The 25,812-nt window shown below is 43.8% G+C and overlaps 2 protein-coding genes across 3 annotated transcripts; one reads left to right on the plus strand and one right to left on the minus strand.

Moving 5' to 3' along the window:
• Positions 1 to 313: 313 nt before the first annotated feature.
• On the plus strand, positions 314 to 24,369 carry LOC135818401 (uncharacterized). Of its 2 annotated transcripts, none has more exons than XM_065331760.1 (10): positions 314 to 668; positions 1,208 to 1,314; positions 1,940 to 1,993; positions 2,827 to 3,105; positions 3,394 to 3,492; positions 17,970 to 18,074; positions 18,294 to 18,572; positions 21,512 to 21,646; positions 22,095 to 22,217; positions 23,683 to 24,369. In XM_065331760.1, exons 1-10 carry the CDS (start codon positions 634 to 636, stop codon positions 23,688 to 23,690), a joined length of 1,224 nt encoding a protein of 407 aa, XP_065187832.1. In that variant the 5' UTR covers positions 314 to 633; the 3' UTR covers positions 23,691 to 24,369. The 2 variants fall into 2 exon arrangements, with proteins under 2 accessions (XP_065187832.1, XP_065187831.1); XM_065331759.1 differs by having other exon boundaries at positions 315 to 668; positions 23,673 to 24,369.
• On the minus strand, positions 5,651 to 14,623 carry LOC135818400 (fibrinogen C domain-containing protein 1-B-like). Its single transcript, XM_065331758.1, has 8 exons — positions 14,317 to 14,623; positions 13,304 to 13,495; positions 10,883 to 11,020; positions 9,478 to 9,591; positions 8,738 to 8,964; positions 7,471 to 7,513; positions 6,979 to 6,994; positions 5,651 to 6,829 (listed from the first exon to the last, which is right to left on the minus strand). Exons 1-8 carry the CDS (start codon positions 14,432 to 14,434, stop codon positions 6,181 to 6,183), a joined length of 1,497 nt encoding a protein of 498 aa, XP_065187830.1. The 5' UTR covers positions 14,435 to 14,623; the 3' UTR covers positions 5,651 to 6,180.
• Positions 24,370 to 25,812: the final 1,443 nt, after the last annotated feature.

The following is a 25,812-nucleotide window of genomic DNA, read 5'->3' on the forward strand; positions in this document are numbered from 1 at the left end:
GACGTTGTACGGGTTGTCGGGGTTTCCTGTTCGCAGTGTTGGTCGAAGAATATGCCTAAAAATGACACTTTCCTACATGAACAATGTACCTGTCGTTGCCATCATTATCCTGCTTCGTCAACTCATGATCTTAGACATGTGACAGATTGATCTCTGCTAATGCAGGACACTGACACAATCATGTTCTCAGCCAAGGGTGTCATGCTGATGGCACGGGGGTGTAAAATTACACTGTCTTTGTGCACGGTTGACGCTGTGATTGATAGCTACAGTACAGGCACGGGGGCGGGCCTATCACCCTGTTGTAAGGTTGTACATATACATGTATGTCAAAATCATCCGTGCATAACCATCTCTCGCCCCTCAAACACGGAATACCATGCAGGCTCCGTACGCGATATGTTAGCACACACTCAGATGGCCATTGATGAAGTGCAGCATATGTTACACAGAGCTTCCTTTTACGTGATCAAGCAAGCCTAGGGGCAAGATCCTTGGCTATAAGACACAACATTTCCTAGGCGGTGCACAGAGTTATGATATTCGCTAGCAGTCTTGCAACAATCGAGGGGAACTACGAGCTAGCCTACAACCAGCGAAGCTACTGCAAGACCTGGCCTACGGTTTTGAAAAATGATTATCCTTCTCTTTGCCTTGTCGGCTTGTTGGTAAGTGAGGAAATGTCAATTTCGATAATGGTCCACCATTTTTGATGGTACGTCTTCTATAAAAAAATGAGCTGTGATAAATGCCTTTCCAGGAAAACCCGATATAATAATACACCTTTTTCATTATTGTGCAAGACGACTTGAATTTCGTGCTATGCAATCTTGGACAGGAGATCTCTTTAATAATAATAATCTTTACTTCAGTTACGACACATTTTCTCCCTACGGTCATAATGTACTAAGGACTAACTTTAACTTGACCTCACACTATTCTAGAGGTATTTAGCAGCGGGCATGCATATGCATGTAGTCCTTCACTTCACCTACCTTTCTTTCCCGCCGAAAACCGTGTGAACTAGAAAGGTAAGCCACCTGGTGGACATTCCCTAGAAGGTTTACACGATGATGACCTGCTCCTCTGTCTATTTCGTCGCACACTCACATAGCGCGTGCCACGAATGTGGTGCTAGATCACTGAAGACTCATTATCGACTCAATACCATACCTGCTGCTTATCCTTGCTTCTTTGCGTTCCACAGGATTATTCCAGGGTCCCATTGCCACGATGACCTCAGCCTTACTTGCGAGTCTGGGAAGTGGGACTACGTGACCCTGAGTTGTGTACCCGGTTCGAACGAGAACAATGGTATGAGAACATAATTCTAGTGAAGTACATAAAACATATCTATGATTACCTGATTTATACGGTCAGTGCCAGGAGGAATCTCAACCAACACCTTGTATGAAATAGCGACGCAGAGGAGCATTAACAGCACAGATTGTCTTAGCGACGTTCGTACAGCTTCATGCTGAGAGAGAGAATGAGAGAGAGAATGAGAGACATAGAGACAGGGGGAGTAAGAGGGTGAGAGAGAGAGACAGAGATAAAGAGAGAGATAAAGAGAGAGATAGAGAGGAGAGTGAGAGAGCGAGATAGAGAGAGCGAGAGCGAGAGAGAAAGAGAGAGTGTAAGAGTGAGAGAGAGAAGGAAAGAAAGAGAGAGAAAGATAGAGAGATAGAGAGGAGAGTGAGAGAGCGAGATAGAGAGAGCGAGAGCGAGAGAGAAAGAGAGAGTGTAAGAGTGAGAGAGAGAAGGAAAGAAAGAGAGAGAAAGATAGAGAGAGAGAAAAGGAAAATGTGCATGTACTTCTTTTCCAGATCTTGAGAAACATGATTTGCTTCCGAATTTGCCATCGAAATTGATGGGCTGCAGTCGCGTTACAGTTGAACTCAAGTCAATTTATTTCACCTTGGCTCTTTTTCTGCAACAGATGGCCTTGATCCTTTGAGCTGGTCTGGCGAAGGAGCCTTTGGAGATGGCTTCGGTGAGTCCATTAATGCTCTTAGTCTGTTACTTTTTGTTGTTGTTGTTGTTGTTGTTGTTGTTGTTGTTGTTGTTGTTATTGTCGATGTGGTTGTTGTCGAATTTATTGAAAGTCGGAGCACAAACAGGCGGTAGCGCTTTCTCTTATGTGAGGGACTTAGCACAATGATACAAACATTGGGAAAGAGAGGGAGAAACAATACAATCACAAACCTAAGTTATTGCAGAAAACTGCAGACATTGCCACGCAAATGAATGCAGGCGGGAAAAACTTACAAATCGCTGAGCATATACGTTTGAGAGGACACATAACTGGTCGTGGTTCGGGTCACAACGCATGGTGGGTGGCAGTCTGTTCCAGAGACGTGCATCAATGAACTGGATGGTATTTCTATTTGTACAAGGGCCGTTAACAGTGCAGCTGTACTCATATGGTAGAGGCTGAAGGAATGGTTAGCACGTGATGGTCAGTGTAGGTATGTGCTTAGACCTCCCATTAGACAAATTCGAATTGATAATAAATTAGTAGTGGAAGTGACGCATGATGAGATAATTTATAGATGAAGCGATTACTGGTGCCTACAACCTGTGCTAGACGTATGATGAACCAAATTGCTTCACCTCCATGGCATTGAAAGTGCTACAAACACATTACAACGTGTTCGTATTCTCGAAGTTGTTTCTATTGAGGACTCTTCAGTTAATAATTTCAATGTTTGCTCTTACACTCGTGTAGGATAATCTGAATTCAAGGGTATATACAGTACAATCTGTTTATATTTATCGGTATTGGGATAATGAGCCGTATTGGTGTTGCCTGCCTCCTGTACACAGCTGCACGTATCACCTGGGACCGTATTGCTCAGCCGCCCAGTCAACGGCTAGGCATCATGATTAGTAGAAACTTTCCCCACAGTCCTGGAAGACTTCTCCCCGCGGTGGTGGCGAACAACGTGGATGCGTCGGCTCTGTCTGCAGATGTTCACATTTCCTACACGGGAAGTCACGAGGTCATGTTGGTGGCCGCTTTGGATTCAGCGGCGTGGGACAATGCTTTCCAAAGCTTACCCTCTCCGACAACCTATACCGTACTGGCTCGTGGTGTCTTTGCATGTGAGTGATTGTATTGCATTGTTGAAACAAACTTTGGGCAGGCCAATAAATTCGTCAACTTCAATATGTTCAGTTCTTTACGCATTGTATTCAGTTTGAGTCCATTCCACGACAATGAAGTTATTGGTCCCTTTGAATAAGGCATTCAAAAATATAACGTTAGTCTAGTCACCTCCCTGAATTCCTCTCTCCGGTCCTTTGAACTTAACTTAATACGCAGTGAAATTGATTTGATACGCTCACAATTCAATGCACATGTCCGTGTGATTGCTCTACCTTTTTCTCCAGTGGACCACTGTTACACACCTGAAGGAAATCAAGCGCAATGCAACATCGACCTGCCAGCCATCACAGGAACACAGCACCCAAGTGTCACTGAAGCGCCAGGTACAGAACTTCAACAATGAACAAACCCTAACCTACTTTGCCCGCAGGTCTTTCCGTTCGTGTCGTCATTTCGTTTTACTGCCATTGCGAGGAAAATGATACACATACACTGGTATATACCTAATCCACGCGGGTACTTTACGCTGCTCAGTGATCGTGAACAAGCCTGAAATTTGAAGTAGTATCAAAAGGATCCCCGGTCCTAGCTGTATAACTTACATGTGCATGTATGCACAATCTGCGGACAGAACTGTTTCGTCCTTTGTGGATGTATGCATGTATAACAATGGGCAAAACTTGACGAGTACGAAAAGGTCAAGATAGTGTCACGGTAATGGATAATGGAAGAGATAACGGCCACATGTACATAGACCTCACAACCCAGCTGTATGACGACAGTAGACCAGATGTTCAGGTGGTCCAGCCAAACGGAATATTCGGCCGGAAATGAAATAACAATATTCACCAAAGGACACCGCTTTGCGCGAGTTGGGTGGGTCACGTGTTTTCGAAATATGGTCCATAGCAGGACCACCCGTCCCGGGCACCGATTACGTGCTGGTCATGTCATGTCATGCAATGTACACAGACTTGAAAGAACGAAGACAGCAACCTGATAGCTTTTGCAGTCTGATGATCGGTCAAACCGTGAAATTCAGTCACAGCAGAAACGCTCTGATTCCTTCTCGCTCCACATATACTGGCATACACAGAGACATAGACAGCAATAGCAACAACACACAAAGTGAAGGGTAGTTGGCCGCAGCCAGATGTGACACTGGTGAGACTCAAAACTGACTGAAGAAACCAGGAAATCAGGCTGTTATAGGTACATGTACAGGTACGTTGCTCTACTCGTCATAAAAGGAAACAAGGTTGGAAGTAGAAATCAAACGAATCTGAGCAAAATGTTCAGAGTCAGAAATGGGAGATACGACTCGACTTCTCCATAAACATCATATGGAAAGAGTAAGTTGTGCACTCAGAACAACACCTATGAGCAAAATCTACTTGTCATAATACACTGTACTTCAAAGTACATGTATGCAACGTCTTTGAACGTTTTCGAGGCAATCTCATCAAACACAATATTTTTACGCAACTGCAGAGTAATAAATTAGAGCCTATCCAGCGCGAACAAATGGAACCTGAGAGAAATTATTATAACAACGAAAACATCCGAAAACATCAGGTGACAAAAAAATGAGAAAATTCACAACCAGAAAACAACCGTGCAAACATGACAGAACTACCGATCTAAATTTACAAACAATTTCAGTGTGAACAAATTCTTCTTCTTAACACACAGGACCGACTTAGTGGTAAAGATGTAGATGGACTCCAAAACACGCAAATATCTTTGGCTACGTGAACGAGGACAAACGGGAAACAATCATCGGTATGACTGGAACAACAATCACTAATCTGGACCAGATGGTTAGCCACAGCAGAATCATGCACTGTCAAAGACAATTAATTTTGATATCGGTTTGAATGGCATATCTCTTGCTTGTCTAAGATAAGCCAAACTTGCCAAATCGCCAAGCGCACGATCGGCTTAGCTCCGCCAGAGAGAACTTGAAGTCGATCGCTGTCGTTGCAGCATTTTGTCATTTTCAATAATTGTCATTGTATTCACGATGTCAAAGAAGTGCTGTGTTCAGTGCTGGTAGCAAAGAGACCACTAGATTTGAGCATGGTGAGCGTAAGGTTTTTCAGGAGGGTACAAAAGTCGCAAAGTAGCAATGAATAGGATTACAGAAATGTGACTGTGGACCCAGAACAACATCGGAAATGAAGAAATTTAACTTCATAACATTTTCTCGTGATTATCATCAGTGGAATGCCGGCACGTACATGTACATGTACGTAATGAACTAAACACCCCATTATAGCTTACATGTAAATGGTTTCACGGGTAAAGTATGAATATAGTAGCGAGCAAGTACAAATAGCGAAGTTTATGCCTTTCTTTTGCGTGAATTTTGTGTGTGTGAGAAAGGTAGTGACTCACGAATTTGATAGCTGTGTGGATGAATAGGATGGTGCCTGTGTAATGCATGAATGGTGTCAGTGATGCGTTTTCGTCCGGTTTGCATAGCACAGGGTCACGCGTACGAATGTACACAGCTTCCAACACCTACAATTGCGCAACGGATAACACTAAACCAGGAATTATCAAGCCGAAAGAACCGTCACACAAGATTTTGGGACACAGATACAAAAAGGATAATGAGATAACAAGGCTTCAGCAGGAAAACACACACTCGTGTATTTCGAGTGAAAACGTGAGAAAATGCTATGAGTTTGAAATGAGAGGCTTCTGGACACCGGAATTGAGAAGGAGGGCATTTATTGATTTTGAACGATTTGGAAGAGAATTTATATCAGGCATTACTCGAAAAAGGGGAAACCTTTCATGGCGTGAGTGCACACACATAGCTTAGATAGGCAGATGAGCATGCATGTTTGGGAACTAGAAGGAATGACGTCACCATATTATATATTTGTAACTGGATACATGGATGAGTGCGAAAAAGGAAGAAAGTGCCAAAATATATCGATGCCGAGCATCATGAGTAGAACGAAGGACAATGGCTTTCGACTGATGTGTTATACTCCGTCTACTTGGATGCGCGAAGCTGTGGTAATGTCTTCCTTCCGATATCTGGCAATGTGTAGTGCACGTCACACCTTCTTTCGAAACTTCAGTTCAACGAGCCTCAACACGGTTCGCCCAAGGAAGCTGTATGTGACCCCAGTCGCATTTCCATGTCTGCGATAGGGGCCGTTCAAATTGATTGCCTGGCATAGCTTGAACCACCATGCACCGGTGTAGGCACGAGCGCAGTTGCCTCCTGTGAACTGATCATTGTCGCGGTCAAATGTGGTGAACTGCATTTTGTTGTGCTTGCCAATCCAGTCTCCCAATGTCGTATCACTTGTGTAGGTGGAAAATCCGGACACAAGCAACCGGTACCCATCGCTCTCATTGTGGACTCTGAACGAGGAATATCCGATTGCTAGCTTGCTTTCTGATGTGCTTTCAATCATGTCTATGCGCAGTTCATATCTCTGATCAGCTTGTGAAGTCAAGGAATGAATTATATCCAAACCCAGCCAGAATTCACCAGCAGCTGATCCGAAGCCTTGCTTGTACGCATCCCAGTCCTTGAAGAAATCTACTGAGCCATCCTTTCTCCTCTGAAACACAGTCCAGCCACCTCCATCGGTCACTCGATCACAGTAGGCAGTGAAGGGTCCGTAGCTGGTGCTGCCTATGAAAACGCCGGATGGACCACGATCCCTTCGTGAGCATTGCTCACTACTGTCGATGACAGTTTTTCTCCACCTCTATCCTAATTACATCAGTCCCCAATTTCATTTATTACTGCTTTCTATCTGCATTCGCCACCTTTTCATTGGGCAGATCTGCCCGTTTGGTTTGCGAATTAAAATAAACACAACAACAACACAACAACAACAACATCTGTGGTAGACGCTACAGAGAGAAGCAAACCACACCAACAAAAAAAATTAACGGTTCGCATACGACTCGGCTAGTAGCCGAGTTATCCGCATCCGCAGGAACGCAACCACCCTTCACGGATCAAGGCGCAACATAATAATTATAACTCACAAAAACCAAGAGTGTTACGATGGTATAAGCGTGTTAGACACTCGATGCAAATATCAGGTCACCACTAAATATTATGCAAAAGTATAACTTACAAATATTTATAAGTTAGTCGGAGGGAAAGGTATCACAAGCATTTCATCGCATTTTTCTGTACAGACAGATAATGAAGGCTATTTTTACACCATGGGGTGCATGCATCGCCATTGTTTTCGGGAGCTGTCCAATGTGCTGGAGTGTAGCCATGTGATGCGCAGAACTGGCCATGGCTATCTTCAAAAACTTGAACACATGATTTCTTGCCCATTTTCAAATAGATCTCTATGTAAATGTACATTTACCTTGTGGAGTTGGGATATAGGCTGGTGTAGTGACCATCATAGGCTGTGCAGATAAGAAATGACCCAGGAAACAAGAAGGCAGTGGTGCGTTGGTAACCTTAACATAGGATTTTACTTGCCCAAGGTCTAAAGGATCCTGTTATATTTGTTTGGCCTGAAAAGGCAATTACCCAGTTCGCTCACACTAGATCCACCTGGAATGCTTTCATGATGTACAAAATCCACCTGGAGCACGTAAAGTAGTACTCCCACGTCTCTCTGCATGCTCAGTTACACCTACTTCGGCTTCAAGCCTTTACAAACATGTCTATGTTACACTGCACAGGATCATTCACAACCGCTATGCAATATTCATCTCACAATAGTGGGCTGGTTGCGGATGTGTTTAGTTTGCCTTGGGTACGATTGTGCAGTAATGCGACCACAGGCAGTATGTATTCGACACAACTCGCCGCTGGTATCCTTGTACATATAGAGGGAAAAACGATCCTTTTCACACAGTATCTAAAGGATTAGAGAAAGCTAAATTGGCCGCGTCTACGAACATGACAGCAAAAATAGAATACTACTCGAAGGAAACCCAAAACGGTCCACCCTAGGTCTACGATCCACTGGGTAATCTGCTGAGCATAGATTGGTGCTGATTGCGAGAAGCAAGAAACTCTTAGTGGAGATGGATTTTCTGCCACTGGATCTTGTGTGGGGCTAAGGATTACCCCCCCCCCCCCACACACACACACAACACACAAGTACCCCAAAACGCCATTACTACAGTCCATTCAGAAAAAAATGAACTTCTAGCTTTTGGCCATAAATGGGTCAAACGTTGAGTTTTTTTAGAATTTTTTTCTGCAATCCCATATGGAATCCTCTTCCAATTATGTTTCTGAAGTTTTTTTGTCCAAAAAGCAAGCCATAGCAAGAATAGGATTTCGGCCAGGTTTTGCCCCAAAAGCACTGAATTGGGAAAAACCATCAAAATCCAGGCCGTTTGACCCCGCCTGCAACAGTGCATTCTGCGGTTCGAACCCCAGTTCAGGCACCCTTTTTGGACCCTTTTTCAAATTTCAAAGTTCGCAGCACTGCACTGTGTACGATGAAATCACGAAAAATCGCCAAATACGGGAGCTCGCCAGAGCCAGGACCCATTTTTTTATGAATGGACTGTAGACCATTGTAAACATCAATGGATGGTTTCTGAATGGCAATGCGGGTTTGAGTCTCAAGTATCAGTACAATTTACCGTATTAGTGTTGCTGCCACTGACCTCATTTTGATGCTCTGCTTCCAATTGCACCACACGTGAGTTCAGCTCAGCTAGGCTCGACGTGATGTTGAAAACTATCTTTCGCTCCAGGTTTTTTAGAATCGTTTCCATCTGGCTGATCGCCTTGGCGTGATGGTGCCGGGAGTGCTGCTTATGATGCGTCAGGTCCTTAGCAATTTTGTTAACTGTTGTTGAAAGTGAACTAAACATCTCCTCATCGATCCATTCTATGGTCAAATGAACGTATAGGAGATGGCAGAAAATAACCGATTACATGGATGGTGAATGCCTCCCAGCGCTAGACTTCAAATACTTCTCCACTGCTACACCTCAGTATGCTGAATCTAACAAGAGACATCTGCATTCACATTATCATTGTCAGGATTTGTGCTGCTGGGGGCATCTTGGAGACCTGCAGATGATCCGCAGATGACCCAAAGATGCGATAAGGGAAGATGCGAAATTGGAAGGCTTCCAACTTCCCCATGGCAGAGAGGGACCCAGATGTTTAGAGTAGGTTTTGGGTGTTCCTTTACAATTGTGGGCTTCAAACTAGTTCCGCAATGGTCCACGAATAATGGAAATCATTTGAGTTATTGCCTGGACCTAGGTAGATACAGTTGCAAGTATAATATATGCATTCACATAATGCGAAAAGACTTCAAAGGAGTAATCTCTTTTTCGTCTGTCGATCTACCTATCGTTCACGTCTAGCACGTACCGCATACGCAATCACTCACTGTTCTCGCAATGCTTCCCGGAGTAGAATGGCATACAGTGGCACCGGTATGACAATGCTGTTGTTTCACAAGTACCGCCATTCGCACAGGGTTGTCTTGTACAAGATGGCGTGGCTGTGAGAGAGAGAAAGAGAGAAAAAGAAAGACAGAGACAGAGAGACAGAGACAGAGAGACAGAGACAGAGAGACAGAGACAGAGAGACATAAAGAGACAAAGAGAGAACGTTAGAGGCCGAGAGAGACAGAGAGAACGGTATAGACAAAGAGAGGGAGGAAGAGTGAGAGAGAGAAAGAGGGAGAGAAAAAGAAAGAGGGAGAGAGCAAAAGAGAGACAGATAAAGAGAGACAGAGAGAGAGCGAAAGAGAAAGAAAGAGAGAGAAAAATGAGAACCATAGATGGAAAGAGAGACAGATAACGAGATAGATACTTGTAGATAATGTACGTAGAGAAATAGAGAATCAGAGAACGAGATCGAGATCGAGAGATTATTAAATAGAAATGGAGGTATTAATAATTTAAAAGTGAGATGATGTAGGTACGGATAAGTATGTATGTAAGGATAGAGAATACAAGAAGTATTCTGGAGGGATTTCTAGGGCTTCGCAAGCAGAAGAAGATCGTTTTCTTAGTATTATTAAATCTGTGCTGGGTATTTCACTGCACTGCAGATAGGGACACGGTTGTGCGCCATATCTTGATCTTAACCTACGAACTCCATTTCAATGTTTGGTGATTCAAGTAATAGGCCTTTATCGAATCGTCCTAATTCTGTAGTTCAGTATTTGTGATGTCACTTCGTACAAACACATCCAGGTCACGATGATATGGCGCAACTATTAGGTACGATCTTATGGTATAACGAGTTAGGTTTCGATTGAATGGCCAAACCAGTTTATGACGTAATGACCTAACCTCTCTAACTGTTACATGACGTAGCCTGTCAAATGAACTACACTGTACCTTCTCGAGTACAGTGTATCTCTATCTCTTGTTCATGATTGTTCAGTGCAGCGATCCCCCTGCTGAGACTAAGCTCATTTGTATGTAATGTCGAGGAAGCTTTGAGTATGAGTGAAGAAGCAGTGCATATGCATGATACGCTGTACTGAACTGCTCCAGAGTTGTTTCAAATCGAAGACTGAAAGCTCCATGCACTTATAGCAGTTGCATGTACAGCATGCTGACTTGCAATATGCCTCAATGCTCATTAGACTAGAGTTCATTGTGATCAGTTAGGTACGGTACTAGGAGTTCATAACACACAAAGCACCTGGCGCTCCAAATTCACATCAACTCACATGCTTACAACTTTCATTCCAATATGAAAATGCTTGCATTGTGCAGATGTAATACCTTGCTAAAATGCGTTCAGGATCGTGCCAGCTGCGCTGTGACAGTACTCACCTATTTGGCAGTATCTGCCAGTGTGACCAGGGTTGCAGTGGCATTGGTAGCGGCCCTGATGCATCTCGGACGCTGCGAAGACACACGCTCCTGCATTGCTGCATGGATGATGAGATTCACATGCTTCCAACTGACCGGCTGTGTTCACGCAGCATGAAATGTGGCAAAATCAGTTCGTAGCAGTTTTTCAGGCAAAATGGTGTTACTGAGGTGTAATCCAGCGCCGGTAATCTACAATGTACGTATCACTGGCTAGTATATGCAAAGGTGCAACTGTCTTTGTTTTACGAGTCACATGTACCATCCATGTTTCACTGTCAATGTGATATAAAATGTAGTGCTGTGAGAATCGTATGGCCTTTTGCATGCATGAGTGTATTCGTAGGTACATACACATAAGAATACATTCACACTCTCTCAGTAGAAAGTTTACAACACATAATTGAAATGCATGAACATACACGTTCTAGGCTCCGGCGGATTATGCTCGCGAAATTATGGAATTATGCCTTCATGGATTCTCGCATTATGCTCGCAAAATCCTCATATTATGTTGTTGTTGTTGTTGTGTTTATTTCAATTCGCAAACCAAACGGGCAGATCTGCCCAATGAAAAGGTGGCGAATGCAGATAGAAAGCAGTAATAAATGAAATTATGCTTTGGCACGCGGGATACATATTCAATTTGTTGTACTTACGGAGCGCCAAAGTTCGGAAAATTGTGCATTTTTCATACTTGCAAGTGGTCATAAGTACAACAAAATATTACATGAGTATCCCCATACCAAGGTGTCCCTGCATGCTAGAGATCAACATGGAAAAGAGAAAGCATTACTTCTTCTCAGTATTCATTAGTGGACTTCTTTTGCAAAAGAAAAGATTTTTTCATTCAATGTCAAATTAGTTTGAGTTACCTTTGAAAAAGATCATGTTCAACTAGGGAGGGCCCGAATATGCTTTCGCATATTTTCGCATATTTTGGTCCTTTTGACACAAGGTCGCATAAAGTAGCAAATCTAGCATTTTGTACCAAATGGAGCATGTTTTTCTACAAAGAGCAAAGAATTCGCATAATTATAGGGCAGATTGCGGAAATGGACACGGAAACTAACCACGGCCTCGGTCAGGGAACACTTCCAAACTTAGCCCGGAAGGAAAAATGCTCATCCAAACACGGGGCTGGCCCCGAAAAATTGACCCGAGAAGAGAGTGTCCGCGACTCAAGGGTCGCATAAAGTAGCAAATCTAGCATATTGTACCAAATGTAGCATATTTTGCTACAAGGGGCAAAGAATTCGATTATTATTATCACTGATATCAGTTCATATTTCGAGCATATTTCGAGCATGTGTTTTCTGCTTTTGCGTGATTTCGAAGCATATTTTGAAGCAAGTGGCCAATATGCGATAAGCAAAATATGCGAAATGTTTTAGCATATTTGGGCCCTCCCTATGTTCAACTGCCTTCATGATCGCCATACTCGTCCAACCGATGTCACCCTCACCCTGCGAATAATCAGCTCATCTCTCCCGTAGCTCCACCTCTACTTCCATAATGGACGAACATCAACTATACCTCTTCAAGTGTTTTTTTAATTATGAGAGCAATATCCATAGCCTGCAGCGCCCAGTCATGGCTGCTAAAATCCAGACGTCATGACTTCGTAACATGCATAATGTACATGTACGCGGAGTTTTGCGGACTACCCGTCACTATCTCGTCCGCCCCAGGGGCCAGGATACCTGATAAAGGCTGATTCACTCGCATCTTCTGCCACATGTACTGTATCAACGTGAGAAAGAACTTTGGAAGAAGGCTAGTTCGAGCATACAATAGTGTATTGCCATGATTTCCACCCTGATTTTCATTGAAAACACTATCTGCATGACCTCCGAACCCGTAACCATGCAGACCACCATCACTGATTTAGGTGCATTGTACACAATTGTATAGCCTACATACTAGAACGGTGGTACAATCATGTAGTCATGCTCCTACCTCCGAGAGGATGCCAAATTATGCTCCAAATTTTCAACCACCAAATTATGCCAATAAATATGCCGGCATAATCCGCCGGTGCCTAACACGTTCACAACACGTCGCTCAGATATTCAGATACTAGTACTACAGTTGCGCTCGGTGAAATCCGACCCAAAGTGCAAAGCTGGCGCCATGTACCAGTTCTGCCTACAGTCATCATTGTATGAATTTCCGTACATGGCTGTGCACATGTATGTTCAGGTGCATTCCTTACATATCCAGGGCGTCAAGGGCCGGGAAAATTGACTGCGCCAAAATTAATTATTAATGTGCACTCTGGTCTGGGTTGGATTTCACCAAGCGGAACTGTAGTAATGGATGAGGAGCTGCATGACTCCGACGCCTGCTGTAGTGGCTTAGATTATGAACATAGATACTAACTGAGGCACTTTATGAGCATCTTGGCTGGCGCGAGGCCACCTAGCAGTGCGGAGAGGATCGGGAGATTGGCGCTGGCCGCGTTTAGCTGATCCACCGGTGGCGGTATGCTTTTCAGGAGCAGCTCAGTATTCTCAACGCTGTGCGTTCTGATCGGCAGAAGCCGGAGAACAGCAGTCATGCACGATCCATTTCCTGTTGAAAACACAGCAAATGACACATTCTGGCCAGTATGAGTGGAGCGTCATTCGTGATGACGCTTATGGACGGTAACAGGCTTCAATGGGTTAATTAACACTTTTCATTCTGTGCTACACGCCTGCACGCACCCATGCATGCACCCACGTGCACACAATTTGGGTGTATGTACAAGCATACACATACATGTACACACACACACGCATCCATCCACAGATGGGTACATACTTATGTAGTTGTTTTTCAATCAGCTACAAGTACATTTTGTTGCACTTAAAAGAGCCTTCACACTAACAAAAGAGTATCTGAGTTCCTGGCCTGGAAATATGTAACTTTACTCTTTACTCTTACAAAACTCACACGGCAATGATGCCATTACTCGGAGGTTCATGCTAGTTTTAAGAAACACTCATCATCAGGCTGCATGGTCATGCTGCCTGAAACTCCCAGTACCGTCAGAAAAGGACTTATTCTTGACATTCCTCTGTTAGTATTGTATTACTGGCTCTGCTTACTGGACAAGATCCAAGCAGGTGGTGGCGTTCCAGGGGATGCGGAAAACTCGGCTTCCAGACCAGTCTCACAAGAAAGTGATTTTTTACTGTAAATAGAACACTCTAGGCAGCTTCAGGATCTTAAGGCTTAGATAACTGTCTAACCTTTTGTTCTTTTAGATAAAGCTACATTGTACATGATAGTGAGCCAAGTCTCAGTGTACGGACATGAAGACAGCATGGATTGAACAGTGGTATACCGTATCAATTGTTACTCTATAGCTTAAAGGTTAAGACAGCCTTCGTTCTCTCCTCAATTCTTACCTGGTTCATGGTCCGCAGTGCCATTTGGCTCCGCTCTCAGACTTCTAGTCAGTGCTGGCTGCCAAATCACGGCGAGCAGCATGGCAACCATGGATGCCGTGGCGAACGCGTAGCTCATTGTACTTGTGTGTGGAGACCACCTTGTTCACAGAAGAATAACTGCAGCTACCACCAATTTCTTCACCTACTTGCGTTTTCGGAGAATGAACAAAAACACTCTGCCACTCCAGATAAAAAAAGACTAAAGATTCCGAAATTCAATCGTGATTCTGCCTAGAATGACTGTGTAGAATTACTTAGGTGGTTCAATACGGCCTCTCGAATTAATGATGGTGGCAGTTGTACAGGGTCTCTGCATACTGGAGGTTTATGGTTGCAAGACTGCGTAACGGCGTGAGCAGTTCATTGATTCACAACGGCATGCTGTTACAGTACAACCTTAGTGCAGTTGAACGTAGCTCCAAAAATGCGTGGAATAAACGACCTGTCATTTCTTGACGTTTGGACTGAACTGAGGAATATTATTTTGGCATATCAAGGCTAAAGGTGAATGACACAGAAGCTGTTTCATTCATGCTGTGAGAATAATCGCCTATCTGCCACAGACTTTTGGTCCCTACGGAGAGAGACAATGACCTCTCGCATCTACAGATACATACTTAGAAGTATACATGCACGTTTTATGTCAATGAATCAGAGGAACTTAGAAAACGGATTAAAGTGCTCAATGCACGCCGTGGGGAGCTTCTATACAAACGAAAATCCGGTTGAACCAAAAAGGTATAACAATCTCAAATCAGAGTTTCACGCCGAAAGCAATCATCGTAAAACATGAGAAGGACAAAATGTTACGAGATAAGACAAGCTGTCCACAAACGTAACCAGATCATTATACAGTCAGCGAGTGGGACAAAATTGCATAATACTGACAAGGAGTACTGAGACATTCAGCGCCCTGACATCTAGCTCCAACATTGCTCCAAGGCGCAAACCAACAGCCTTCCACCTTGGAAGGCTCAGGTTCGAAAAGGCCCGAGAGGGAACCAGTACTCCTTGTCAGTTTTGTGCTATTGTGTCGCACTCGCTGACTGTACATGATCTGGTTACGTTGGTGGACAGTTGGTCATAACTCGTAACATGTTGTCCTTCTCCTTTTTTTGCCATAATTGAATTGGCTCACCATCCGAGTTCAACAAAGTGATCATCACGAAACATTTCTTCCAACAGAACATTTTTCCTTTTTACCAGATGGCCCAAACCGTCATGGTGCAAAAGCCAGCAAGAGATAGCATAGAGGTACATCACGATTATTATTAATTATTATTTGTTCTTGTTTTACTAGGGAATTCCCAGATGCAGTGAGGGGACCATTTGCTCACAATTTGCTCGCAAGGTAAAGCGATGACACAAAAGGGAGCTAGCCAGTCCAATCAGGCAGCGATAAACAAGTACAGATGTTTTATAGCTAAGAAGCCTCTTTTACAGGCAAAATTAACACAATAGATTAAAAATGCAATAAAGCAAACACTGGAGAAGGAACCAAAATACTTCATGTGTAAAAGCCAGATGTTCAAACCCAAACCAAAAAACTTCAAATCACTTGTTTTTTATAATTGAAAGTACTCAAATCTGTGGACACAGGCAGGCATAGTGGGATGGTCTAAGACCAGGATTGAGAAACAGAGGGTACCAGGTTCAAGTCCTGCTTGGAAGCGGAAGGAATTTTTCCAGCCGTGCTGCGACCCACAGTTAATTGGGAACTCGTGGCCTGGCACGAGGGTAACATGGATGCAGCTAATGGGATTTCGGTCTTTGACCACTTGGTGGTGGGTCTGATCTACTCACCTCCCACCGTTTAGGCGCTGCATCTGCGCCTTTGATCCTAGAGGGTGGTGGCGTTCCCACGGCGGATGCGGAAAACTCGGCTTCCAGCCGAGTCTCACGCGAACCGTGAAATTTATTTGTTTTTAAATCTGTGGACAGCAACTGTTTCGCTCTGTTAGAGCTCCTCAGCACAGCTCAGAGAATAGAAGCGCAGCTCTTCACAATGAAATACGTTGCCGTGAAGCAAATCATTTTTATAAAGAGCTGCAAACCCCGCCAAGAGTGCTCGAAATGCTCCAAGAGCAGTGAGCGTTGCGCAAGGCGAGCGAAAATAAAATAAATTATTATCAAGGAACTCAATGAATAAACTCAATTCTAAAGGAGAAAAACAATAACAAAAGAAAAAAATTGTACTAACTTATGTAGAAAGGAAAAGGACTTAATTATGGATACGAGTTAAGAGTAACTATCAATCACTGTAAATGGATACTATATACAGTCAAAACTGACAAGAATACTGAGACATTCGACGTCCTGACACCTAGCTTCAACACATCTCCGTAGCGCTAACCGACAGCCTTCCAAATTGGAAAAGACCAAAGAGGGGAAGGCAAGCGCAACGAAAACGAGCAAAAGCTACAGTCCCAACGGAACAAAGAATGTCGATTGTTACTGGACGATGACGAGACCAGTACGATATTTGACAAAGCGGTCTAACTGCAATTCGAAGCAGCACACCACCCAACTTGGGTGGGTCATAAATATCAAAGATAAGTAAAGAAAGGGAAGCTTTGCGAAAACGAATTGTACACGCCGAAAGCCAAACTCCTACAGTACTCCTCATGCATGACATTGTGATGGACTAGTTGGCTACGAAACAAGTTGTTTCACACGACGTACGTTTCGCCGTATGGTTCGTGACGGCTCATCAGCTCACGGTTCATCGTACTGGTCTCGTCATCGTCCAGTAACAATCGACATTCTTTGTTCCGTTGGGACTGTAGCTTTTGCTCGTTTTCGTTGCGCTTGCCTTCCCCTCTTTGGTCTTTCCATAACCTTGGACCTTCCAAGTTGGAAGGCTGTCGGTTAGCGCTACGGAGATGTGTTGAAGCTAGGTGTCAGGACGTCGAATGTCTCAGTATTCTTGTCAGTATTGTGCCTAGTTATTGCACTTTCTGACTGTATATAGAATCCATTTACAGTGATGGATAGTTACTCTTAACTCGTATCCATATATCCTTTTCCTTTCTACATTTATTTATGGCTCAACATCCGAGTTTCAAACTAACTTATGTGTAAATAAAGACAAGAAACACATGACAACTAGTTTTGCTGCAACTATCCACGACTGTAACAAGATGATAAACAGGTAGAAAGTGCGAAAATAGGGCACAAAACTGACAGGCTACTGAGACATTCAGCGACCCGAGACATACATGTGCATGTAGCTCTAGCACATCTCCAGAGCGCAAACCAACAGCCTTCCAACTTGGAAGGTTCATGGTTACGTAGGACCGAAGAGGGGAGTGTTAGCGCAGCGAAAATGTGCACAAGCTAAGTCCCAAGACAAAAAAGACTGCTAACATCCAGAGAAATTTAAAAAATAAATAAATAAAACTAAAAACTTGATAGTCAAAAGATAACACAGTATACAAGATTAGAAAATTACGTAACAAGGCGAGACTCAGCCACCACGACACAAATATCAGCAGAATCATACACCCTAACAACACTGCCAAGACCAGAACATGTTTTGGAATTACGAGATAATGAAACCGACTGTTTGTTAGATAATAGTTATTATTAAATCATTATTGTGCTCCATGCAGCATCATCAGTCAACACGATTCCTACCACGAAGACAGCTGTTGAACCTGTGGAGCAATTCACTCCAAGTTCAGAAGACAATCGATGTGTGACCGAGAGTGGATTCCGTGAGTCTGACATACTTCGAAGTAACAGTCATAATATTATAACTATTGTGAACACCTCTGCTTCCGTTTGAATGCCTCGCAAGTTCTAGCAACTACAATGTACGTGGGCATACAGATATCCGAAGAATGGAGCATTTGCACCAGTCTCGTCTACCATTTTTAATCCATTCAATTTGAATTGCCGCTGGCTATGTTTTGGGTTTTCTCTTACGATGTCAGCGGTCACCATTCACTGGACGCCACGAGACTACAACAATGGAGACACGCCGTTTTCGGAACACGTCCTAGAACTCGTCAGCCGACCGGAACTTTACAGTTCCTACGATACACTGCTAGCCAGTGTTCCTGGTGATCGCTCGAAGCAACGAGTGATGATCAAGCGACGTGGTCGGCACTTCATCTACCTCTATTTGGTACTGGACCAACCACCTTCCTCGCATGTTCACAGACACAATGACGCTTACTCGCACGAGCCACTGAGTGGGCGTGCAGTAAACCGTAAGTCATGAAGTTATCCTCACCAATCTCATGAACACGTGGATGATCTATGAAACATATGGAACTTTATAAAAAAATGTTAAGTCGTGCTTTAAGAATAAGACAGTAGGCCTTGGCGGATAATGCCGGCAGAAAAATTGGCAGAATTCGGTACTTTTTCGGGTAAGTTTCATGCATGTTTGGTATGTGGATAAAGAAATGGAGCAGAATTCGAGGAATTGCCCGCCATAAGGTTTGTATGGTTCTGCCAATTTCACTGCTTTTCGAGCAGAATCTGCCACCTTTTCGAGCATTATCCGCCAAGGCCTATAAGACAGTGGGAACAGTGTCAGAGCACTGATGTCAAGCGGGGTGGGGCGATCGTGTTCGGAGGAAATGGTATAAACTGACACTAAAAGAGGGCAAAGAATGGATGAAAAATAGGGGACATTGTCATTGACTGTTACTGTGGTTCAAGTAAGCCATCTTTTTTTCTTCTTTTCATTTCAATAACACGGCCTCACCTGGAAAGGGTGAACGGGAGAACATGAAAGGGACAAAAGAAAACAGAGGATGATGGGTGCTACAGGGTAGCCGTGTGGGTGAATCTGGAAGCACTCCACTCACCAATGGTCTCAGCATCAGCACGCGACAAGAGCACCTGAAAACCACGAGAGCACCAGACCAAATCCTCCTCACATCGAAGGGGAATAGTGTCTGTAGTCTTAGAAACAGTGTCCATCAGGCAGATTAGTCTCAGTATGGAACAGCTTGCCAAGCGAAATTGTAAGCGCTCCACTCAGCTTGAAGCGGCTCCACACGTTCAAAGAAGATGTCCATAAGTACCTCACGCACCAACACTGGCTGATGGCTACCGACTTCTACGGATGAACTCCTGACTGTGGCACGGGTCATGTTGCTTGGTTCGGCTCTGCTGATGATATTGGGCTTCATTTACCTTTTATTATTTAATTTTGTATTATTAATTCTTTATTTAGTTTGTTTTGTTTGTTATGATTTCTTGGTTTTCCACCCAGTTTAGTTATAGTTGATAAATATGGTGGTAAAGACACACCTGGCAATATGGCGGTAAACACGCCTGCCCACGCACGCTCTCTAGGCTGCAAAGTTCTGGCACAGAGCTCTCCTTCTCACCACCACCACCATCAGTTCGCGCCTGGCGCCTGGTCGATGCATGGCTGGCGGTATCCGGCATAGCAGGCTGGTACATCAAGTAGCGCATGGCACATAGATGATGACACAGCAACGACATAGCTCGATTGCGACGTACGTTTCGTCCCCGCTGGACTCATCAGGCAATCTTCTTCTTGGATGTCTTCATACGGAGCTTAACTCGGGAGAATGAAATTGAAGACACCACTGCAGCTGTACTTATGGTTGATAAATATGGTGGTAAAGACACACCTGGCAATATGGCGGTAAACACACGCCTGCCCACACACGCTCTCTAGGCTGCAAAGTTCTGGCACAGAGCTCTCCTTCTCACCACCACCACCATCAGTTCGCGCCTGGCGCCTGGTCGATGCATGGCTGGCGGTATCCGGCATAGCAGCGTGTGTTTACCGCCATATTGCCAGGTGTGTCTTTACCACCATATTTATCAACCATACGTACAGCTGCAGTGGTGTCTTCAATTTCATTCTCCCGGGTTTAGTTATAATTTAAATTATTATTTGGTGCAGCTTTAGCGCTTTGTGGTTTATTATTTTCCTTTTTCTTAATTTCGTATTTAGCGCTTTTGGGCGTCATTATTTTCTCCTCATTATTTCGCACCAAGTTATTATTTGTGGTCTACTCTAGCTTCTGTTCATTTTGCAGTTGTTCTTGTGCAACCCCCCCCCCCCCCCACACACACACACATTTTTCGATGCCTAGTTGCAACGCTGACGCCGAGACCTCTGGTCGGTTGAGTTGCTCCCAGCACATCAGCACCTCGTCCCTACATCCCCTATGTTTTGTCCTTTTCCTCGTTTCTTTTTGTTCTCCACCTGTTTTCCAGTAGGGCTGTGTCAATAGTAAAAAAAAGAGAAAAAAAGACTGAGATACTGGCCTAAATGGAGGGATGAAGGGTTTAGAATGTTGAGCGGCCTCACAAACCCCCTCACAGTGGTTTGGTTGAAGTCAAAACTGCATGTTCTGTTCAACGTAGTATATGTATAAGGACCCACGTGGAGTGGAGTAAGCCTATCACCTAAAGCATATTACTACATGTTCGTTAGTCTTCAAGGCCATTTTCTGTATTTCCGACACTCCTCGAATACCCAATAATACAGTGTTTGCTAATGTGTTATAACAAGGGCGACTAATTGCCCTGGAAGCATTTCCTAAATGTCGAAGTCATGTACATGTATGAGTAAAAATGTGAAACGATGATCGCAAGGCACACAACGAAAAGGGAAAGAGAGAATTTGTTCAGATCTGTTTTCTTGTTACATTCATCAGTGACTCTACGAACATTGCAATGGGGACTACTTGAAGCAAATCTTGTATGAACAAATAAAAGTGAAAGAAGGGGGAAATTGCCATTCGTTGTGCGCCTTGTGATCATCGTTTCACATTATACTCATACACGTCGACATTTAGGAAATACTTACAGTGCAATTAGTCTTCCTTGTTGCTATAGTAAACCTGCTGTCTCAGAAACGCTTGTTTTACTTAATTGTGCTGTTGTTTTTGCTTTTGTTTTTACAATTAAGCAACCCAGTATAAAGTGGGTTAATATCTATGACGTGACCAAGCAGGGCAGCTATTTTTGATTCCAACTCCACTCAACCCCTGCATCTACCTGTATGGGTCACGTGATGTCGGTCATGTTGGTTCTCCTGTCCACATGACCATCATGATCACCCGTTCTACACAAATTCAGTCACGTGACAAACAACTCTAGTGTCCAATGTATGTAATGATCCGTGATGTTACTGATGTTCATGTTCACCCAGTGGAACCGTGCTGTGATCAGGACTCTTGTCACGTGTACCTGGGATATAATCCGGAGCCCACCACACAGCCTCCGCCTGACACTACCCTGCCTCCAACTACCCAAGCACCAGCTTTGCTACCTACAGTGGATCGGGGTGAGTTGCCAGGTGGCTCATAAGGATCAAAACAATAAAAAAACTTTACAAAGACATTGGACTGATTGACTAGCGAATTGTCAGCCGTCAATACCACTAACGTTACTTCCATTTCTTTTTTGTTTTGTTCCCTTGTGTTTTTCATGTAGTTGTAGCGCTGCGATTCTTGTGTACTATATTACTAGTACAATATCATGTATATTAAAGTTCAACATGTTCATTTCAGCCTAAGAACATGAACGGCTTTGGAAGTTAGATTATCCACGAAATCCAATTAAAAGCTGTGGTGTATGAGCCATGCTAGCACAAACAACCTTTCATTGCCAACTGCGTGCATGAAAACTCTCGATCGACATGGTAACATGCATGCATAAAGAACACCTGTCCAAGATTGTGCCTTATTCGTGCTACATGTACATGTATATACCCGTATTTCCTTTGTGGATAGGCCTTGGTGTGACGTCAGTGCCAAGGGACCACCTGAAGAAACTCGAGGATGATCTACGAGCAGCCAACCTAGCTGTAAAGGTGTTGCGATCTCAGCTGAGTTCAGCGCGACGAGGCAGCTCATGTAAGTCTGAAGAGTTCAGCCAGATTTTGTTTCACAAATATGCTGAAGATAGTAAAATTTAATGTTGTCTCTAGTCAACCAAAAATCCTCAAAAAGTAACGCTTTGAAACACAAACACACACACAAACACACACACACACACAAAATACAATACAATACTATACATTGTATGCCCATCCGAAGATGATAGAAGGTCCTGACGGGACCGTGCATCAGTGTTCAAATCACGAGCAGAATCGGACGTGGCAAATCAAATCCTGGCCGCGGCGACAACTCTTTCCCCGACCATTCAATAATAATCCAGGCCAAGAGACTACCGAAATCAAAAATTCGAAAATTGAACTGCAATAGAACTTACAAGTGAAAAAGGCAGTGTGCTACTGAGCGTGTAGACGCTCATCGCTTGCAAGGCAAAGGAGCGGTGCTTAAGCTAGGGTACCCTTTCCTGATCTTCACCACACAAAAACGCCCCCCCCCCCCCCGGAATGGCAGGGGATGGCTGGAAATCACCACTAAGCACTACTAAGTACTAGTATACTTTTCACCAAGCACTAAGTTACATGTACATGATGATAGACAGTAGTCTAAAAGTGCACATGCTGCTTACAGTGCTCAATTTCCAGTGGACAGAGCCTGCCAGTAATACAAATATTACACAGCAATGAAGCAATCAAATCTCTTTCCGCTGTTACTTGGAGCGGAAAGAGATTTGATTGCTTCATTGCTGTGTAATATTTGTACATGAGGATAACTAGTGCAATACACCATTAGATAAACCTTGTTTTTTTTACCCATAATTATGGTTCAGATGGTCCCAACGGACCGGGGCCCTGCCAACCGTGGATGGTTGTAGTAAGGTCACTGGTTCCGAACACAGTGTCCTCCACCTTGTTTCATGCTGTCGAACTAACCACATGTACTTGTACATGAGTGTACAGTGCTGGCTAAAGAAATCCAACCTCATTAAAAAGAAATCGAACCTCACGAAAAAGAAATCGAACCTCATGAATATAGTACCGCCGCGTTCGAGTGCACTGACCAGTGTGTGTAGTGCAAGGGATGCGTAGCGCCCTGCGCTATTCTATTCATGAAGTTGGATTTCTTTGGGCAGCAGTGTATGTACACGGACATGCACATGAACATAATTATACATTTTAGTTAGTTTGGAATCCAGACCGGTTTCTTGTGACACACTTATTCGGAAATTGTCCCAGTGATTTCGGAACGTAATGAATTTTAAAATATAAACTGGAGCGCGAACACTCCTTCTGTCCGCCCTCCAAGCACTTCATAAAACAGATGCAGTGGTCTCGTTTCCGCCGCCAATTTCACATGGGATAAACGAGTGTTGAAATTTCAAGTGTACATGTGCATGTACGTGGTGCATATGGGATCCCAATTTTTACAGCTTCCTTCCCCTCATTTCGATGTCTGCTATTGTGGTGTATTTTACAGCCTGCTTCAGTGCTCTGACGGTCAGCAAGAGAACGGCAGCGAGCTGTATGGCTAGAATACTAAGAGGGAAATGAAGCCTCATCGTCCACGAAGCCAGGCATGATAGCTACATTGTACATTGTACATTGTACATTGTACATGTACACGTGTGCAATACTAGTAGGCGCGAAAGGTGATAATTCCTGGTGTCCTGCTACATGTATGATAGTATTTTTACGCTTCTGGAGCTGTTAAACATCGCTGGCCTGCTCCAGAGTCTGTATGCTCTAGTACATATTTTGCGCGCAGGTGCACGTTTGACCTTCTATTCTAGGTGCTGATATACATCTACATTACTAAAACCAGCCCATGGTCTGTTTACCCCTTGTACCCCCCCCCCCTATACCCTGCCCTGCCTCATACCATATCTCTGTGCACCAGATCCCAACCCGAAACTCTATGATGACCTCGTTTGCGCTTCGTATTATTTTGCCTGATTGCACTGATCAAAGTTTATAGTTATTGCCTGTGCAATCACCCCACGTAGCACAGAAGCCTATGAAGCCTTCTCATCATTGGTTCTCTTTTGAAGTCGAGTAACGTTTTGCGAAAGTTTTAACCGAGTTTACCAACGGCTTCTGTGTTACATTTCTCGGGTGTCAATTTTCTTCCTCCAACTCATCGCTATTCAAGAATATGCGAACATGGTTACGCTGTCCTTGCTGTCACCAATCTTGCAATCTTGCAAGTACATGTGCATGTATGACAGTACTCGTGGCGCCCCCTGAAATCTTACTTTTGATTTACGGTCATGAAAGAGAATGATTCTCAGGTCGATATAGTCCGTGTAGGTACATGTACTCTACTGTATAGGTATATTCAAAACAGACACTGACGGGAAATGGACTGAAAACCGTGCCACAACCAAAATAGAACACAACACGAAAAGAATTGTAAAAATAGCTTCTTCTTGATCGACCATATTTTGTCAATGGAGTTATAGCCTCTTGTACGGGCAAAGCAAAAGAAAAAGAGAAGAAAAACAAAACTAAAAAGAAGAAAGGAGAAGAAAAACAAAAGAAAAACAAAACTAAAACGGAGCACCCATTTTGTACTGTATAGGTTGAATGTGAATTGTCGAAATGAATTCTGCTCAATATCTCCTGTTCTAGATCACTGGATATAGAACCTACTGCACGACAGGAGAACGGTAGGGCTGCAAGCTGATCTTAATGATTGTCCCCTCGCCGCCAGTAAAAATTGTGTTACAGCATATCACTCAATGTGTGGACAGCATGCATGTGACAGCATAAGCAACGCGTAAGGAATGACAATAAACCCAGAACAGGCACTAATGAATCACAAAGCACTAAACACTACTAAACACCAATAGCTCTCCCAGAAACCGCCATCATGGCAGGGGACTCTTCTTTATCAATTCGTGGTGTTATGCTCGTGCCCATGCTCTAGAAACCCACAATCGTACACTAGTCAGGACCTTAGATGGGCAACAGAAAGGCGGTGACCGATGAAATCCATGCCTTGTAGCACAGCACGATAGGTGTGCCGCTCTTTGACGGCTGCTCATAATGTGCTTTCGCTTTGCTTTTCCCTACATCGTACCATTGTGGCTCGCGCAGGCAAAATCCATGTATGTGGGCATTTAAAATTTTGTAAAAGAGTGGCTCATACGGTCGATGGCGAAAGGGTAGAGTTCTTGAACCCAATTCACGTGAATCCATTCTTCTTGTCCCCTGCTGAACAATATCACATCGTATTTTTATTTGCGAACTCACACGTTGCAAATGCCTGAAATGCGTCAGTAGATCCCTCAACCAGTCGTCCTTCTGACAGGGGCTATCACAATGTCATGTCTCCTAGGGAAATACCATGGGTCAAACAGGGTTTGCATGTAAGGTGAGACCCCATCGTACGCGATTTCCGTAGACACAAACCCGCTGGGGATTAGCCATACTCCTTGCTGTCAACATTTTTGTGGCAGACTCTGACATATCGTTTTCCAGACTAATCTCCAATCACCAACGCTGCAAGTGCGGGGGCAGGTGACACTGTATAAGGATTTGGCAGTCATCTAGTATTAGTATTCTGTGGATGGGATGTAAATGTATCAACATGCACTTAACCTTGCACTTGAACCATA

The sequence above is a fragment of the Sycon ciliatum genome, chromosome 5 (assembly GCF_964019385.1).
Source record: "Sycon ciliatum chromosome 5, ocSycCili1.1, whole genome shotgun sequence".
NCBI lineage: Eukaryota > Metazoa > Porifera > Calcarea > Leucosolenida > Sycettidae > Sycon > Sycon ciliatum.